This window comes from Haliotis cracherodii, unplaced genomic scaffold (genome assembly GCF_022045235.1).
Source record: "Haliotis cracherodii isolate W230 unplaced genomic scaffold, xgHalCrac1.p SCAF_8, whole genome shotgun sequence".
Taxonomy (NCBI): domain Eukaryota; kingdom Metazoa; phylum Mollusca; class Gastropoda; order Lepetellida; family Haliotidae; genus Haliotis; species Haliotis cracherodii.
Genome location: NW_027266341.1, coordinates 49,597,241 through 49,617,615, shown reverse-complemented (window position 1 = coordinate 49,617,615; position 20,375 = coordinate 49,597,241). Strand labels below are relative to the sequence as shown.

The following is a 20,375-nucleotide window of genomic DNA, read 5'->3' as shown; positions in this document are numbered from 1 at the left end:
GGCAATTAGGCTGATTAACCTGTCACTTCGTGTTGGGAATGTATCAGGCAAGACAGACGCTCACACCTCGCCCGGTATTGCATGCACCAGGCGCTCGGATACCCTCATAGTGGCAAAGTATGTTGATTGCACAGGTCACAGAGTGCGAGATAACTCACTTGTTTCAATTTATTAGATTAATGTCAATCCGTCGATAAACGGAACATGTTTTATATCACACACTTAATTAGAACATCACCGTTACTCAGCAAGGGACCGGCCATTTCCAGGACGGGGGTCAGAGGTGTTTTTTTGCACCAATGTACTGAAAATAATTACCCGCCCCTAATGGTTGTCATATTTTTGTATGACCCTCCCATGTAATTTTACATTTAACCTCCCCCCAACACACACACACACATCTTACCCCCAATACACGCACACACACACACACAGTCTGTCATATCATTTGGAGACGCTCCCCTGATACTCCCTGACTCCCCAGCCTCTCCTATAATAAATGATCGGTCCCTAGAATAGGCCATTTTACCTGAAATACTGATTAATATAACATTCGTGCTTATAATCTGAGAATGTCGACGTATGAGTTTTTGGTGTTTTGGGGTGAGGATCGATTTCTTTCATTCACAACACCGAGACTGAATGTCTTGTTATGGCACATTGTTACCATGTAGGGAATCGAACTCTGTTGTTAAAAGTGACAAGCTAACGCACTGACCATTTGGCTACCCATAATGAGTAGGGTGTACATGTTGTTTCATACAGCAGGCCGAGGGATACCATTGTACCAAGCAAACCAATATGTGGCCTCGACGAATTAAATGTGTGTCTCAGAAACAGATGTAACCCTGCAGGAACGATTCAAATTACCGACATATAATTTCTATACCTAAAATGTGATCAATGCTGTCGTCTTTTGAATTTGAAACACAATTGTAGATGGCTGTCTTTACAGTTAAGTCCTATAAATTCATTCATATTAAGGAAAAAGAAAACACATAAATTCAGCTATTGGTGTCTTATCTCTTGGGTCCATATGTTTATTAGAAACTTGGCAAGGGACAAAAATGTTTATATCTTTGAAATCAAAATAGGGTTTCTTAACTAGATATCTCTGCTTGATCTGAGGAGTCGTAATGTCGACTGCAGAGTAGCCTTCCTTAGCTGTGTCAAGATCAGATGGATGGGATTTGCCCCGATAATGATCCCTAGTTTTGGGTGTAGGTTGGCAATCTAAATCTACAACCTGCTTTTCCCCTATATTACATCATACGACGTCATATGCTTTGTTTGTTGGTTGTTTAACGCCGTAATAATCCACTCATATGGCGATCGCGACGGTCTTCCACGATCCTTATGATTCAAGAAGACCTGTTAAACTCAGAGGTCTTCCACGATCCATATGCTTAAAGAAAACTACTTAAACTCAACGGTCACAATTGCTTCCAGAAGATTGGTCATCCACGATCAAATTGCTTCCAGAAGATTACTTAAACTCAGTAGTCGTCCACGATCCATATGCTTCAAGACGATTATTTAAACTCAAAGGTCTTCCACGATCGGCATATGCTTCACGAAGATTAGTTAAACACAACGGTCATCCGCGATCCACAGGCTTCAAGAAGTCGAGTTAAACTCAACGGTCATCCACGATCCACAGGCTTCAAGAAGTCGAGTTTAACTCAACGGTCATCCACGATCCACAGGCTTCAAGAAGTCGAGTTAAACCCCACGGTCATCCACGATCCACAGGCTTCAAGAAACTCAACGGTCATCCACGATCCACAGGCTTCAAGAAGCCGAGTTAAACTCAACGGTAATCCACGATCAATTGGTTTCAAGAAGTCGAGTTAAACTCAACGGTCATCCACGATCAATTGGTTTCAAGAAGCCGAGTTAAACTCAACGGTCATCCACGATCCACGGGCTTCACGAAGTCGAGTTAAACCCAACGGTCATCCACGATCAATTGGTTTCACGAAGTCGAGTTAAACTCAACGGTCATCCACGATCAATAAGCTTCAAGGCACGATTCCGACTATATCATAACCATGTGTTTATGAATTACTATGAAATAATGATGATACCAGGTGTTCGCGAACACCGGTTGCACCCGTCACAAATACATGCAAAGGCAGGTCAACTGGTCACCTGATAAAACACGGGAACATGTGGTAAAAGTCAAAATCGGGAATTGCATCGGACATCATTTTGGTCACTGATGCTTAAATTTGGAAATATATTCCACATGTCTGCCATAAAACTTTCTGAAAACTGTTCTTATGCCTTTAATGGTGTAACAAACCAGTGAAGATCCGGGGTAGAATCGGTCTTCAGCATCCTATGTTTGCCGTAAAAGGCGAGTATGAGCGATCATGAGCATCGATCCACGCAGTCTGGATACGATGAAATGCATCAACCATGTCAGAGAGCCTGACCACCCGATTCCGTTAGTCGCCTCTTACGACAAGCATTGTGGCCATTTACGGCAAGCATGGGTTGCTGAAGACCCATTATGAAATGTCTAGGCCAGATGAGGTTTTGAATTGAATATATGACAGTGATTTAGAGCTTGCTGTCAGGGCTACCCGCCAAGCTTGCGTATATGAACATAGCAGTCTAAAAAGAAATTCCGACAAAAAATTCGAAACATTATTTACACACTGCTACAACCAAATGTAGCCAAATCCAAACGAAAATAGAATATTTTTCATTTTGGAAACCTAATTAGTCTTTCCAATTTTACAATCTAATAACAATACATTATAGCATTTCCTAACAAATCTGGATTGTGGCATATTACTAATTTTGCACCAGTATTTGATAACCCCCTTATAAGTGAATACATACATTGGGTACCTTCCACACTCACATCTAACTGCATGGTTTGAGGACGATTGCTTTACACAAAGAAAACGCTTACATTCAAACATATGAACAGTTTCAATTTCTTTGCGGTTTTCAACGCCCCAAATTTCCGAACTGTATAATAAAATTGGGCTAATTTTAGTATCAAATATTTTTGTTTACAAACTGACATGGATAAAGCTTGAACATGTTTAAAGATTTAAAGACACTGCAAAGTATAACACGAAGAGTCATGACAGTAATCTTGAAAATATAAATGAACATCACTGAAACATCATTTTTCATGCTTTGATAACATGCCACCATTTTAAAATACAACAATTTTAGTTTTTGTCTGGATTTACAAATATATAATGATTTTTACAAAAAAGGTCCAGTGTAGTTTTACACTGCTGCAGTCTATAAACAGTGTCGGCAAAAAGTACAATATCATCGGCGAATAATAGGAGAAACAGTAGTACTATATCAGGATGTGATTGTATACCAGGTGCACATAATGACTCAAATTCTAAAGCTAATTCATTAATAAAAAGCGGAAATAGTAATGGGCTAAGCACACATCCTTCCCTTAGGCCAAGCGGGCAGTTGAATACGTCTGAGAGGCAAGTATTGTCCCTAACACCCTTACCACAACTATTCATTGATTTGAGTGCATTCAACACTTTCTGAGACGCCACAAATTTCTCGTATGATTCAGTCCAAAATGATAACCTATTGAGTATAGATGTAACAGCTTACAAAAGGTTCTAAAAAGAAATATGCCTCTATCGTTGTTTGGATCTTTAGTGTTGCCCTTATTAAACAATGAAACAAGTATGCTGGTATTCCAGACATATGGAAAACGAGAGGATTCAAATAAAATGTTAAAGAACAATTCAATATTTGGTACTAATACATCCATGGAATGTGTTAAAAAATCAGGAATTAAATTACCCTTCTATTAATAGAATCATAAATTTCATGCGCGACTATATGTGAATCAAGGATACTGGCAGTCATTTCATCCGTGTGAAAGCCAACATCACCATCCACTTGTAGTAGTACCATGTCATCATTAATGTTACAATCCTTAAACAAATCTTTAAAATGTGAAAAGCAATCATCTAGTGGTATTTCTTACTTTCTGTACTTTCGGGGAGATATTTTTCTTGAGTGTGGACCAGAATACTTTCGCATTATTAATCTTGGATTAGAATTTATCAAAAATAATTTATCGTCTAAGGCGCTGTGCAGAGTTGCGTCCCTTGATATAAACAAAGGTGGGTGAGTTAAATAATAAATAAAGGATGAAGCCAGTAATATAAACACTGACTTCACCGATGATTGTCATCACTACCCTTGTGTGTACATAACAGGCTTCTCTACTCCAGTATAACAATATCTACCCCCCTGTATAAACATTGCCTCCTACCTGTATATATATTTGCCAACCACACTCTGTATATCGACACGACCCAAACATAGCTAAAACTACCACACTAGCATACATACACAAAAATTGGCCAAATTGGTGTCACATTTACACGGACGGATCCTCAGATCCGACCTCCAAACACACGGGTTTCGGAGTCCATACCACACAACCAACTAAAACCACACAATCCTTCCGACTCCCAAATAACCAATCAATATTCACGGCCGAACTAATGGGCATGGCCTCAGCCCTCCACAATCAAGAATCCAAAAACAACCAAAAAATCCTAATACTTACTGACTCCCTAAGTGGACTACAAGCCCTCCAAAACAAAAATACCAAAAACCGACCTAAATTAATAAATCAAATACTTAAAAGCTCCAACGACCTAACAAAAGCAGGCAAACAAATAACCTTCTTGTGGATACCCGCCCACGTAGGAATATACGGTAATGAAAACGCCGATAAAGCAGCTAAACTATCCCTCAAAATCCCAGAAATAAGCTTAAACTTACCCATCTCAAAATCAGAAATTAAAAGTGTAAACAAACATAAAATCACAAAAAAATGGCATAACCTATATCTAAACTCAAATAGCCAAATCAAAAGAGTGCTCAGCAAACCACTAACCAAACCAAAAATTCTCCATCCATCCAAAAAAATCGACAGAGTAATCACTAAACTCCAAACAGGACACACCAACCTAAATAACCACCTAAAAAAATTTAAAAAACACACTACAGGTAACTGCCCACACTGCAAACAACCAGAAACCCCAGAACACGCACTCATCCACTGCACACACTACCTAACACATCGAACCGCATTACAAACCACCCTCAATCTAAACAAGGCTCTCACTCTAGAAGCAATACTAAACCCACAAAATAAACTAGAAAACTTCAAGGCCTTAGGCGTATTCTTAATAAAAACGGAACTAATAAAACGCATCTAAAACCATAATAACCTACCAAATCAAAATCACAAAAACAAACAATCATCCACCATACCCAGCTCCCTTAGTTCTCCTCCCCAACCCCATCGGCATCTATTCCAAATCTCAAAATTCCCAAATTCTATATAAGCAACCCCTAAAGCCCCCTCTTGGGTTGCACAGACCACCCTCGCCCCTTTCGGAAACACATTAAATGGCCTGGCCGGGCCCGTGTGCGAAATACGCGTCAGTCGGAAAGCGCACGTTAAATCTCCAAAGTAAGTAAGTAAGTAAGACTCTGTATATCACTTCCTTGATAACGGTGTTACAACCTACATCTAAACGTCGCTCTTAATTGTAATAAAGAAGTTATCTTTTGAGTAGTATATAACGTTATATGAACTCGGGTTTACAACAAAACATTTATTGCTGAACAGTAATTGTAGATTTGGGAAACTACTAGTCCGTCTTAAACATAACTGACGACAGGATACCGTACAGGCGGCTAATCACGCTGACCGTCACAGTAAACGCAGTCTTGACTTTCGCGGCTTGGTACACGCATTGATATTGAAAGTGAAAGATGCGTCTGTAAAATCCTAGTTACAGCCTAAACACTAATACGTGCACACAGTCCCGCTTAGTGAAGGGATACTTCACTGTTTGTTTATCAGGGAGTAAACGTCTGTTTGTCATGTACGTCAGCAATATGACCATCTCATTACACTAGAAGCACAATATGTTCCATAAGTAACATACATCGAAAGACATGTACGTTGTTCACACAATGAGCCAATTAAATCAATAAAATTAAAAGATCAAGTACTTTCCTGAAAGTATTGTTCACAAACTATTCCATTTTTCTTGCTCTTCCTTTATCGGTGATATTGTTTGAAATTAGATTTGGGCTTGTTAGACCATGAAAAATAAACTGCTTCAACCGAAACTGCTAATGCTTCTACCAACAGTCTACTACATAATCCGATACAAAACAATTTCAGTAGTACTGCAACAGCTGCTATTGTTTGTTTGTTGTCTAACGCCGCACTCACCAATATTCGAACTAGATTACGGTATTCTGTAAATAATCGACTTGGTTGATGCATTTCATCGTATGCGTGGATGGATGATCATGATATCAATCACTGGATTGTCAAGACTCGATTGTTTAAAAACCGCCGCCATATAGCTGGAATATGACTGAATGCGGCGTCAAACAGTAGCAGTAGTAGCAGCAGCAGTAGTAGTAGTAGTAGTAGTAGTAGTAGTAGTAGAAGTAGTAGTAGTAGTAGCAGAAGTATTAGTTGAAGTAGTAGTAAATAAATAACAACAACAACAACCATAATAATAATAACCGAGAGTGTCGTTATTTTGCGCCAGGTGCATGCTCAACGCGCACACATTTTTACCACGTTCAAATATCAGTCTAGACTCGATTTTCATTCTCAGCGCCCTGGGGAGTATAACAGTAGGGAATGTTTTGGTCACTACTTCCAGCCGTGAAAGTGAGAGAGTGTCAGTACAAATTACAAACTGTATTCCATCACATTATGTTGTTGATATACAAACTAAGGGATTTAATTAAATCCAAATTGCTTGCACTGGCAGTAGGCTTGAACGCCGTTAAATGCGTCCCGGGAGTTGCTCCCCCTTGCACGTGATTTTTCCACCTGAATGGTTGGTACGGTCGACACGACGAGCACGTGATAGACCAGTGCACGTGTAAATGTGGTTAGCTAATTACGTGAGTTGTCTGGTCATCGTCGGCAGCCGGACCCATGTGGGAATGTTGCAGTCAGTAACGACATCTGCTAAAGAAACGGTGCAGAAAGGTTTGTGATCTATATATTTGTGTAATTTTGGGGTTAAAACTTATGAATCTTACGAAGTTCAACGAATTTAAAATACCACTACGAGTTGCGTCCCTTACCTTATGTCCACAGTTCAATGAATGATCCAGAAATGGTCAAAGACTTTTGTTGAACCTTGCATGTGCACATACATGTTAATTGATCGACTCAAATCAAGCAAATAATTGATAAACTTCAGTAAATTTAATATTATGTATGTTTGACTGAGATTATCATAACTTGCTAACAGATGAGGCAGTGCAGAGTTGCATCCTAAGAACCAAAGGTTTCGTCCTGATGTTTGGGTTTGTCCAAGTGTGGTAAATGTCTAAGCTCTGCGTCATGATCCCATGAACACATGACCATTCACTGAAATCAGATGATTTACCCAATCCGACTGTGACAGTTATGTCAATCTTGTGAAAATAACACTTGATCCCATATTGTTCACATACATGTTCTGAAATATTCATTTCACTCACTCTAATCAGATGATTTATTGAAACAGACTGTAACATTTATTTCAGTCTTGGCAAAAAAAAGTTGCCCTTTAGAGTTACTTGCCCTTGATCGCCCTCACTTTCAAAGATGGCAGTCAGTAAGGTTGCAGAAGACACCATTGCATGTCACATACACTATGTGAAGATATTTTTTGGTCATAATTTTGCTATGAACAATTTTTGAAGAATAATTTTGAATAAGAAATAATGATTGCTTTGTATTGATAACAAAACGTAAAGAACATTTAGGTTAATAACTTGATATTGATCTATGTGTTTGCTTGAATGTTTAAGTACTTCAAATGGTTGATTGGTAATATTAAATTTGACATCTTGCTAATATTTTACTGAACTTTGTGACCATTCTTTCTGTATATATGGTACTTTAAAAAAAATTAAAATTGTGCCAGAAAATACTGACAGGTTTGACAACTATAGTTCATTGGGTGGCTGCATGTCTTAACAAAATTATGTTCTGAATAGGCTGTTATAGCTCTCCTTGATGTCCTCAGCGAAAAGAAAAACACAGCACCTCCCCGATTCTTCATGTAATCCATTTCAGGTGCATAATGGGCCTTGCTTTGAAAGGAAATATTACTAGAGAACCATCCCATCAGATAATGTATGTGTGGAGGCTGTGTGGAATTTTAAGGGAAAGTGTCCGAAATTCCCTGCCACAATAGCATGTATATTTTGGCATTGTTACGTCGTGTCACAACACTGTACAATAGGTTGTCACTATTCACCGTTGCCTCTGAAAATACTTAATACTCCTGCCGACATGACAACTTCTCAAAGAGTGAAAGCCATGTGAAGATCCAGGTCAGAATTGGTCTTCAGCAACCCATCCTTGTCATAATAAGAGGCAACTGACAGGATAGCATGTCATCATATCCCAATTGTGTAGATCGATGCACTTGATGTCAATCACTGGATTATCTGGTCCAGACTCGATACAAACCGCAGTCTTTAGCTGGAGTATTGGTGAGTGCAGCAACAAATTTAAGCAAACAGGGTGAAAAAGACAGAAGGCAGTTTTGTACAAACAGCTGATCACTGGTTTATTTCAAATCACATGGTCAAAGTTTAACAATAATTACACCTATACATATGTATCAAAGTTTAACAATGCTGAGATCTCCACTGTTAGTTGCAGCAGAGGTTCAGGGACCACTGACCAGGTGATTTGGACTGCATTCAATAAATGTGGATTGATTGATATATTGTACATCAGTTTTCTAACAACCACTACCTGTATCGGCACTTCACTGAGTGGGAAACACGACAAATGGGTGCCAATAATATCTGAATATATGAAAATATATACTCACCAATGCCATTTATTGTCCAGAGGGATAAAATCTTTCAATTAATTTGTTGTATTTATGTTTTTTTCTGTATTTAACAGATTCTGATAATCATATTAATATTTAACATGTTTAATCTGTACAAGTATTATTTTGAACTCTGATCTTTAACAAATATAAAATTCATAAAAATTTAAAATACCCTTTTTGATAATAACAGCTAAAAATAGATAGTTTAAAATACTGTTGATATTTACATACACAGGGTTTAATGACACATTCCTAGAAACTACTTACCAGTATTTCTAATTGCTACACTAGATATCCTTAATTTATCATAATTTGTTTCATCAAGTATTAGAATCTGTACAGTCATGTTGTAAAGGTTTGGGGATCAAACCTTGCTAGGCCATCAGTTGTTAAGCTTGCAATGGTTGGAACTAGTCGGCAGACTATTCTTGACCATATCGTCATGGGTGTGGTCAGATTGTTTGACACATGGGCAGGGTGTTGTCCGACTTATTGGCCATAAATTGTCATCGGTGTGGCCAGCCTGTTCTGGACAACATGATCAGGGATGTGGTCATACTATACTGTGTTTTGACAACATGATCAGGGATGTGGCCATACTATACTGTGTTTATGGGGAGGGGTGTGGCCATACTGTGTATGACCACATGATCAGGGATGTGGCCATACTATACTGTGTTTATGGGGAGGGGTGTGGCCATACTGTGTATGACGACATGATCAGGGGTGTGGCCATACTATACTGTGTTTATGGGGAGGGGTGTGGCCATACTATACTGTGTTTGACCACATGATCAGGGGTGTGGCCATACTGTGTTAGACCACATGATCAGGGATGTGGCCATACTATACTGTGTTTGACCACATGGGGAGGGGTGTGGCCATACTGTGTTTGACCACAGGATCAGGGGTGTGGCCATACTATACTGTGTTTGACCACATGGGGAGGGGTGTGGCCATACTGTGTTTGATCACATGATCATAGGTGTGGCCAGATTGAGTTTGACCACCTGGGCAGGGGTGGCCATACTGCGTTTGATCTTCTTGGTGAGACTGTTTGACCCCAAGGGGCAGTGGCATGGTCAGACTGTGCATGAATTAATCCATTACCAGATGATGTAGGCAAACACACGCCCACTTTATGATGCATAATTCTCACACACCATATTTGGGTTTCACAAAATTAATTCTAGAATATTTTACCATTCTAATGTAACAGAAAAAGTATAACATCTCACTTATTCACAATCAGCAGCACACATTTACAAACAACAGTTTCTACATATTTCCACATTTCTTGTATAAGTTTCAAAATGTACGTAACTCACTATACACTCTCCTTGCTAACTATTTGTGGAAGTAAAAGTGTCAGAGATTTGTAATACATTTATTTAGTTTGACTTAGGCCAAATCAACTGACTGTCTTGTTCAGTAATTCTTTTGGTCAGCCATGAAGTACAACTTTGCTGTTATCTCTTACCAAAAGAATGCAGTGACCATAACATGTTTTAGTCTAGAATTCGAACCACAGACCTGATCTGAGATTGGAATCCTTGACCCAAAAGGTTAACCTTGCTGACATTTGACACAGGATAGATTTCTTTGCCTTGACTAAAGAGGTTAACCCAGCAAACTGACAAGATAGGGATGTCATCTTTGGGATGACTCCAAGGCCTGCTATATAAGGTTACCTTTGACACAGGGTAGAAGGCTTTGTCCCATATACACACCTACCAGCAATGCCCTAACATCATTATTTGAAAGCATGCAATTTTGAAGAGTTCTAATTAATGACTGTTTTCATGAAATAATTATTTGTCATCCTCTGAGGTGAACATGAGGGAGTAATTATTTCAAGGCTCTTCTCAAGTCATGCAATTTTAAATTTCACTTGTATATTGTGATGCACCAAAATTGCATATTTTCCAATAAATGTTTAACCAATTTGACCCGAAGAAATGATGTATTGTGTCCCACAGGGATGTCTTATCAGATAAATGACATAGTTTATCAATCCTATCATTCTTGTATTCATTGTAAGCCTGCAATGAATAATTTGCTGAGTTAATGAGCAAGCATTGATAAAGGCATCAAAGGATTTGCAGCATTCAGATCGGTTGTTGTGACAGACAACAAACCATGACATGAAGACATCTGTACGTAACCCACAGACTGTCCATATTATTTGTGTTTCTCATCTCCACATTCTGCTTCAGAGGGAATGGTCGGCCGGAATATAAAATGAAAAGGATAAAGAAAACTAGTCTTGGTAAAAACATAACTGATAGGTTGTCTTGTGTTTCAGATTTGTGCTCAATTTGATTGCCTAGAGGGCAGAATATGCTTACCCCTTTTGTAAACACCTGGTGTCTCCACAGATTTTAACAGATCCCTTCATATAGTTTCACATTCTATGTTGTTTTTTATGTCCAGTGGAATTTGTTCTGTTGGATATTTGAAACTGGTTATTCTCTAGCATTTATATCTACCATATTCGACGTAATAAGCGCCCAGGCCGCTCTCAAAATTAGAAATAGGAATAAGGGGCTATTATAAAATTTATTTTAAGAGTTGAAAGATCGTTAATTTCATGGTTTATGCTGACAGCCTGAAATGATACAAAAGAAAAGTCTGTGTGTATTACCGTTTACACGACAGATATATTTTTCCAGAATTTAATTGCCCATAATTAAGGGTGCATATAACACACAAGTGCATATTATACACGAATGAATATGTCTTGTGTACATTGATCAGTCGGAAGGAATGGGGATTGTTTCATTAGCAAATATCACCGTGGGCGCTTATTACGTCAAATATGGTACATGTATTTCTCTTTTTTGAATATCCTAAATAGGAAAACTTATACATTTACAATGCAGTTTTACAAAAAGGATCTTCGTAAAAGAATTCAACATGTTCAAGGGCAGGAGGATACATATTCAAATGAGCTATTTTTTTAATTTCAAATTTGACAGTAAATTTTGGACTTGATAGTAGATTTTTATTGAAGGGTAATTTAATAGAATTATTATTAAACTGGATAACAAAATCATTTTAAAATGTTCTTGTGTCCCAGTTTTGGAAAACCCCGGATCAGCTTCAGGCCTTACTCTGTGACAATGTTGAGTTGTGTTTGTTGATGGAAGCAGTGCATTAACTACATTGAATACAGGTGTCCATTTATGGTTGATATGAACAATGACCCTAGCCAGACACGTTGAGTTATATTCAACTTGTCCACAATTCTTGTCTGACTTCTGGGTAGATGGTTATGGAACACAGCATTGTGCTCGACTACCAGCCCTGACACCTTTTCACCTGTCTTAGGCTAATGGGATGTGAACACTCATTTACTGTTTGTCAGGTATCATGATTAGTGAGAGGTATTGTCCTTCAGGAAACTACTATTGAACCTGTTCTGACCAATCAGCTGGCTTAAAAGCACTCAGTGGTAGAAGAATCAGGAACCAATCACCGATTTCACTTATAATACCTCATTAATGTTTTGTATTAAACATGGCAAATACCATTCATGATGATGTATCTTGAAAGATGAAATTATGAATGCAAACTTGATTCAATTGAATTACAGAGACTTCAGAGCTTGTTAATATCAGAAAAAAATATTTTACCATTCATTTTCATATTATTTTATTTTCTGCCTTATAGGTACATGAATGGTTGGACAACACACACTTTTTTATCCAAATTGTGTGAGTGGCGGAAGCTACCGATAAAGCAGCACATGCTCACCCTTTTCGCGAACACCTGGTGTCATCACTGATTATTCAGCGATCTTAAATAACTTTTAAGATTTTCATCACTGTTTTGTCTTTATGCTCAACGGAATCTGTTTCAGCAGATAATTGAGATAATCTTGATAATCGTTTTTTATTATGTTGTATGAATACATTACCTCACAATACAATACATGATAGTTAAATGATGCACAGAACCTCTGTTTTGTGTTACTTTGCAAAGGGTTTCATTAAAGGTTGTAGACAAAGACAAGGAAAGTTTATGTACATGGGTCATTATACTAACTGCTACATTATCTAAGGCCTCATCATCATATTGTACAGAATATCACACCTTGGCTGCTCTTTCATAACATTAGCACAAAAATTACAAAATAATTATTATAAGACATTTTTCACTAAATGAAAAATAGGTTGCAAACTATAGAAAAACTTGCACTAAACAACATTAAGTGACTAATCGCCAGGATCCATTCATATTTTTTTCACCGCTGCCTTTATGCCCAAAGGAATCTGTTTTGAAGACTTTTGTTCCCTGGCTTTGTATTTTTATAAGCTCAGCTTAAGACAGTAATTGTTTTTACCAAACCCAGTTCTGGACAAGTGGCTGAAGACAAAGACTGTTTACATAGGCTTGCCATGGCATATTGATGAATTTTGAAGTTGAATTTAACTTAGATGCTTCCTGAAGTGCTTGTTACAAGGACAAACTGCCTGTTATACTGTGGAACAATATTCACCCGTGTGACTACTGGCTGCTTGGTCCAATCTAGGTGATTGTATGCTGCCATGTTGTATGTTCCTGACCATGGCATAAACCCCACTCACTCGCTCACTCACTGAAAGATGCATGTGTGGAGTTATAGGGCAAAGATAACGTATACAAAACATTTGAAAATTGTCTGTTACTTGTTCAATAGTTACCTTGAGGATGAACTGATTGATTACTGAATATTTGCAGTGGATGCCATCAATGTGTAGCTTAGTAACTAATGGGCTCTCAAGCTGCCATTTTTTAAACACAGGAGCACTATAGGACTGAAGTGGGCGTTGTCATATTATGACAAATGTGTGTCAATAGCGAGGAATTATGGGGAATTACAAGCGGAATGGGCATGTACACCATATACAAGAACGTTCAGCTCATAAATTTCGGTTCACCCTGTATTGACACTTGGAACAAATTATCATTGCGTGTTCAAAGAGTAAAAGATGAATTTTCCATGAAGTATGTTTATGTGACAATTTCAGATCTGCTTTGTGACCGCCATTGGACTCAGTTAAATGTGAACAAGGTCAGTTATGACATTGCAAGCAAATGACATCACATTGATGTCATGATGTCTGCAATGGCTGGACGACCAACCAACTGACTTGTAAGGGATGGTACAAGATGGTGACTAGCCAATCAGATAGCTGGATTTTATTACATATAATTATACATGTTACAAAGGATATGAACCCCAGGTAAATTACTGAATTCTGAAAGGTGCCATAACCAAGCGGAATATATGGTTGTACACTAGCTTAGCAGTGTATTGCACTAGAGCCAGGACAAGACTATTCCCCAACACGCACAAACAGGTTTTCATTGCACAGTTTGCAGGTTACATTGTGTAGATTTCCTAACCAGTTTCATGCATTGTGGAATGGCCATGTACACTGGTGCCAAGCTGAAGCTAGGATACATCTGTGTATTCTAGTCTTGGTAAAGGTACGTTTCAGATGACAGAAAGGTGTGACCCCTTCAGCACAAGGAGGCAGCATCCCTTAATGATTTCGAGGGAGCCAGAATGTTTGTCTTTAAGAAGACATGAAATGCTGCTGTGGTGGCTGATATGATGAACATCTGAGCGCTGTGGCACTATTGTGTAGTCTGGTGAATAGTTGAAGTAATGGATGGACCACATATACTACTCAACAATTGATAGAGATAATCAGATATGTCATTCCAATGATACATACACTGACATATGAGAATCATGTTTGTGTATCTTCGAAAGATAAAACTATCTCTATCAAAAGTGGATTAGTATATGAAAGAGGTCTGTGACCTGTAGAAATGTTGCATCATCTTTGTGCATATGTCTCGTTCACAGCTTCCATTCACAGAACTCTACTGTCAGGTATGTCAGGGTCTGTAATGGTGTCATTAGCCCCATGGTATCATCTCAAACATAAGCCACTAGGAAATATAATCTTTGAGGGATAGAAATTAACCTTGATAGTCTATCAGCTCAAATAATAATGTATCACAACATCCAACATTTTTAACAATTCTAATAGATAGAGGACATCTTTAACTTTGGGCAAGCTTGTTTGGGCTTGCATGCTAATTTCTATCCCTGATCTTCAGTTTCATAGGGTTTACAAAGACAAGGATATATGGTCCATCTCAAAGTACATTCATTATTTGGTCCATCATAAAGTATATTCATTATATGGTCCATCATAAAGTATATTCATTATTTGGTCCATCATAAAGTATATTCATTATATGGTCCATCTTAAAGTACATTCATTATATGGTCCATTTTTAAGTATGTTCATTATATGGTCCATTATTAAGTATATTCGTTTTATATTCATTCTATGATCCATTTTAAAGTATATTCACTACATGGTCCATCGTTAAGTATATTCATTCTATGATCCATTTTAAAGTATATTCACTATATGGTCCATCATAAAGTATATTCATTATATGGTCCATTTTAAAGTATATTCATTATTTGGTCCATCATAAAGTATATTCATTATATGGTCCATCTTAAAGTACATTCATTATGTGGTCCATTTTTAATTGTTCATTATATGGTCCACCATAAAGTATATTTATCAAATATTCATTCTATGATCCATTTTAAAGTACATTCATTCTATGATCCATTTTAAAGTACATTCATTATATGGTCCATCATAAAGTATATTCATTAAATGGTCCATTTTAAAGTATATTCACTACATGGTCCATTTTAAAGTATATTCATTCTATGGTCCATCTTAAAGTACATTCATTATATGGTCCATCATAAAGTATATTCATTAAATGGTCCATTTTAAAGTATATTCACTACATGGTCCATTTTAAAGTACATTCATTCTATGATCCATTTTAAAGTACATTCATTATATGGTCCATCATAAAGTATATTCATTAAATGGTCCATTTTAAAGTATATTCACTACATGGTCCATTTTAAAGTACATTCATTATATGGTCCATTCTTAAGTATATTCATTAAATGGTCCATCATAAAGTATGTTAATTCTATGGTCCACCTTAAAGTATATTCATTCAATGGTCCATCATAAAGTATAATCATTATATGCCCATCTTAAAGTATATTCATTATATGATCCATTTTAAGGTATATTCATAATATGGTCCATTTTAAAGTATATTCATTATATGGTCCATCTTAAAGTGTATTATTATATGGTCCTTCTTAAAGTATATTCATTATATGGTCCATCTTAAGGTATAATAATTATATGGTCCATCTTAAGGTATATTAATTATATGGTCCTTAAAGTATATTCATTGTATGGTCCATCTTAAAGTATATTCATTCTATGGTCCATCTTAAGGTAAATTCATTCTATGGTCCATCTTAAGGTATATTTATTATATGGTCCATCTTAAGGTATATTCATTCTATGGTCCATCTTAAGGTATATTCATTCTATGGTCCATCTTAAGGTATATTCATTATATGGTCCATCTTAAGGTATATTCATTATATGGTCCATCTTAAGGTATATTCATTATATGGTCCATCTTAAGGTATATTCATTATATGGTCCATCTTAAGGTATATTCATTATATGGTCCATCTTAAGGTATATTCATTATATGGTCCATCTTAAAGTGTATTAATTATATGTTCACCTGGAAAACATTTCAGCACCGACCCTTCATTATTTTCATATGTTGCTAACTTCCATACCTTTTTAAGAATACCTACTTATGGCATTGATCTCATTTTGATAAATAAGATAACACTGATACCTGCTGAAAGTTGGTACAAGAACACGGAATGTTTCTCCAGTCTGGGTCTCATCATATGCAAAGAAGCAATTAAAGGGTAGCCTAATAACTACGGCCATTTGCTAAGGACCACACCTTTGACAAAATATGACTTCTGGTCCTTAGTAGTATATGTCACTTAGTAAACAAAAGTAAATGTGTTCTATCAATACAGGATAGGATTTCTTTTTAAATTTGTGTGAACATATATAGAAAGTTGTGCTTGACTTTTTTTCCAGAAATTCAAGTCTTTTTGCAACAAAAATCTTATCAACCTTTGAATTCTATAAACAGTAAACTACGCTTATAACGAACATGCTTATAACAAACTGACGGATATAATGAACTTACTTTTTTGTCCCGACTATTTGCTGTAGTTATGCTGTGTTTATGCTTATAACAAACTACGGTTATAACAAACTAAAATTAATGAACCCTTTGAGCTGTTATATCCATAGTTTACTGTATGTGGAATAAAGTTCTGTTTCAATGTGCCTCCTAACACACAAAAATAACCTTTCAAATCAAATAGAATTTGACATTTGAAAATACCATGTACACATTGACCACATACCCTGAAGATGGTAAAGCTAGAGATCCTATGAACATGCATGAAATGTGTCTGAATGATACTCTTGCCATTCCCATACATCAATACAAAATACTCCATTAGATTTGAGACTGTTGTTTAGGACCAATGTGTATTTTAGCACCATGTGATAAATGCTATAACTTTGTTTCCATGCTATCAATCTTGATAATGGGATGTAGGTGTGAGGTATTACACTGTGTATCCTCTTTGCAGTCGGAATCTTTGGTCCGGGGTAGTGTAAGCATGTTTTTGCCTACCCAGCCTACCTGCATTTGAGGCTGAGCAAGTAACGGATCCTCAGAGGAGTTTGAGGTCATGGAATCATTACTGTTGTTCCTGTGAAGGGGGGAGTTTTTGGTGTTTCCTTTTGAGGTAAAGTTCTGTATCATCACTGTGGGCGTTACGGGTATAGGCACTGGGGAATACGCATTGAGTCTTGAAGAGCAGGAAAGCTCCTTTAGATCTGGAATTGGTATGGTCAATTTTGGCAGCACTTTCACCTTCTTGTCCTCTTTGCAGTTTGTTTTCTTCTCTGCTGAGAGCTCTTCGCTTGATATGTGCAAATTCTCAGATAAAATTGGCATACTTTTGTTCCATGTCTTGGGCATTACTGGAGTGAGATTGTGCCGTAATGTCAGTGAGTCCAATGGACAAGATCCTGGGATCTGGTTTCGCACCGTGTGGGGTTGAACTTTGAGAATTACACCTGAGATGTCTTGGAAACTGGCGCTTTGTGATGATAATGGTTGATCCTGAACCCATTGAGCTGTTGCCATTGCGATGTCTGTTTCAACGCTTGGAAGCTGCTGAATAAGTTGCTGTTGTCGCATCTGATGGAGGTCTAGTGTTGTAACTGAAGGGGAAGAAAGGTTGCATGTTGGAAGCAGAACAGGGGAGGGTAACTCTGTTTGATTCCATTTTGAATGCTGATCGTCAGTGGTGGGGCTGTAATTGTGTTCGTTGACTATCAGCTTTTGGCATTCTATACTGGCCTGGATTTGATCTATCACAAAATCTTTTCCAAAAAACTTTTGATCAAATCCACTGATAGTTGAGTGTTCCAACAAGCCACAAGTCTGCTCCACAGTGGTGGGGATGAACCTTCCCATCACCTCTTTCTCGGCAAACACTTTATCCTTTTTCCTTTTTTGCCGAATCAATCGAATCACAGCTTTCTTGCACTTTGTTCTGTAAAACAGGTATATAATCACCCACACAAGAATCCCACCAAGCACTGCGGCCGTGTGCAAGCCCACATTGGGATTGTAAGATCGGTAAAACTTCTCCCTTTCAGTGAGGACAGAACTTGTTGAGTGTTCAATGGCATCCGTTAAATTAAACTGGTAGGTGGCGCTGTCATTGAGGAATCGAGGTGAAAGACCGACAAGTGAGGGGTTATTATACATGGCATTCTCATTGGCTGGCTCTTGCTCCTCGTCTTGATCATTATTGGTCGAGTCCTCTATGTTCATTACGTCATGAGTCTGAAACACAAGAGAGGGCACAGATGTTACTGGTTGACATAGCAGAATAAATCCACCAGCTTTCTATTCAGCATTTTAAAAGGGATGCTGCATTTTGTCAAGTTGAATCAGGAGAAATAATGACAGGAATGACAAATCGTGTCTTTCTGACATTCATGATGTGAAGGAAGGAATGAAGGAGTGAATGAATGAATGAATGAATGAATGTTTTAGGCTGTATCAGCAGTTTCCCAGCTCTTCATGGCGCACGATGTAAAGGAGTTCAAGCTTTCAGTTTATTAAACCACCATTAATCAATATGATGTGGTATGGAGTAACATACTGACCATAACTGATGGATCGTTTAGCAATATTAATTATGTGTTAGGGTTATAAGTGAGCAGGTTTTGTTTCCTTGAACATACAAAGAGCATTGCTGCTTTGATGATATATCGTCCTGTTACTTGATGGGATAGTTAAACTTTTGCTAAGAATAATGATCTATTGGGAAGGGTTGTCTAGATAATGAATCAAGTGTAGCTTAGCTCCCTGTAGTTGCCAATATTGTATCATGGCAAAGTTCAGGCTGAATCTGTGATTTCTTTTATGTAAAGGATATGAAGCAGTGTACATCACTCTCTCACTCTAATTTACATACTGCTTCACTGTCATAATAACAAATTATAAAAAAAACCAATATAGTTCACTCACCCACTCACAGCATTACACACACTGCTTCACTGTCATAATAAAAACATATAAAAAATGTAACTCACTGACTCACCCAACCCACTATCTCACTCAATACACTTCACACACTTCACACACTGCTTCTCTGTCATAATAAAAACATATAAAAAGTGTAACTCCCTCCCTCACTCACTCACTCACTCACTCACTCACTCACTCACCCAACCCACTCACTCACTCACTCACTCAATCCACTTCATACACTACTTTTCTGTCACAATAAAAACATAAAAAGTGTAACTCCCTCCCTCACTCACTCACTCACTCACCCAACTCACTCACTCGCTCACTCACTCACTCACTCAATCCACTTCATACACTACTTTTCTGTCATAATAACAAATTATATAAAAAACAGTATAGTTCACTCACTCATTCATCCTGCTCCATTTCATGCACTGCTTCACTGTCATAGTAAAAAATTATAAAAACTGTAGCTCACTCACTCACCCAACACACATACACACATACACATACACTCACTCACTCACTCACTCACTCACTCACTCACTCACTCCACTTCACACACTGCTCCACTTTCATAATATCACATTCCAACCTATAATTGCTCTCACTATAAATCAGCCATGTTAAAGAATAATGTAGGCCAGGTTGTTTTGAAGCGTAATTTACAATTTCCCCAAGGAGGTACAGAACTGCTTATGAATTTGCTCTTCAACTGTTCAGCTATTTATGATATTCTATGCTGGCTCGACAACAACATGAAGACAGCACATGCATCTTGTTAAACCCTAATGGAGTGGTACTGGCTATGCAGGAATGAGAAGTCCTCCACAACATCCTATCAATTACCGTATTCGACGTAATAAGTGCCCCGCTCTATTAAGCGCCCAAGGTGATATTTGCTAATATATT

The 20,375-nt window shown here is 37.6% G+C and overlaps 1 protein-coding gene across 1 annotated transcript; it reads right to left on the bottom strand.

Annotated features, from left to right (window-relative positions):
* Nucleotides 1–17,420: 17,420 nt before the first annotated feature.
* On the bottom strand, nt 17,421–18,758 carry LOC139450642 (uncharacterized). The gene has a single exon (XM_071232439.1). The coding sequence runs from the start codon at nt 18,756–18,758 to the stop codon at nt 17,421–17,423; it is 1,338 nt and encodes a 445-aa protein (XP_071088540.1).
* Between the last annotated feature and the right edge of the window lie 1,617 nt (nt 18,759–20,375).

Excerpts from the sequence above, each read along its gene's own strand:
- LOC139450642 (XM_071232439.1), bottom strand. The coding sequence starts at position 18,758 with ATGAACATAGAGGACTCGACCAATAATGATCAAGACGAGGAGCAAGAG.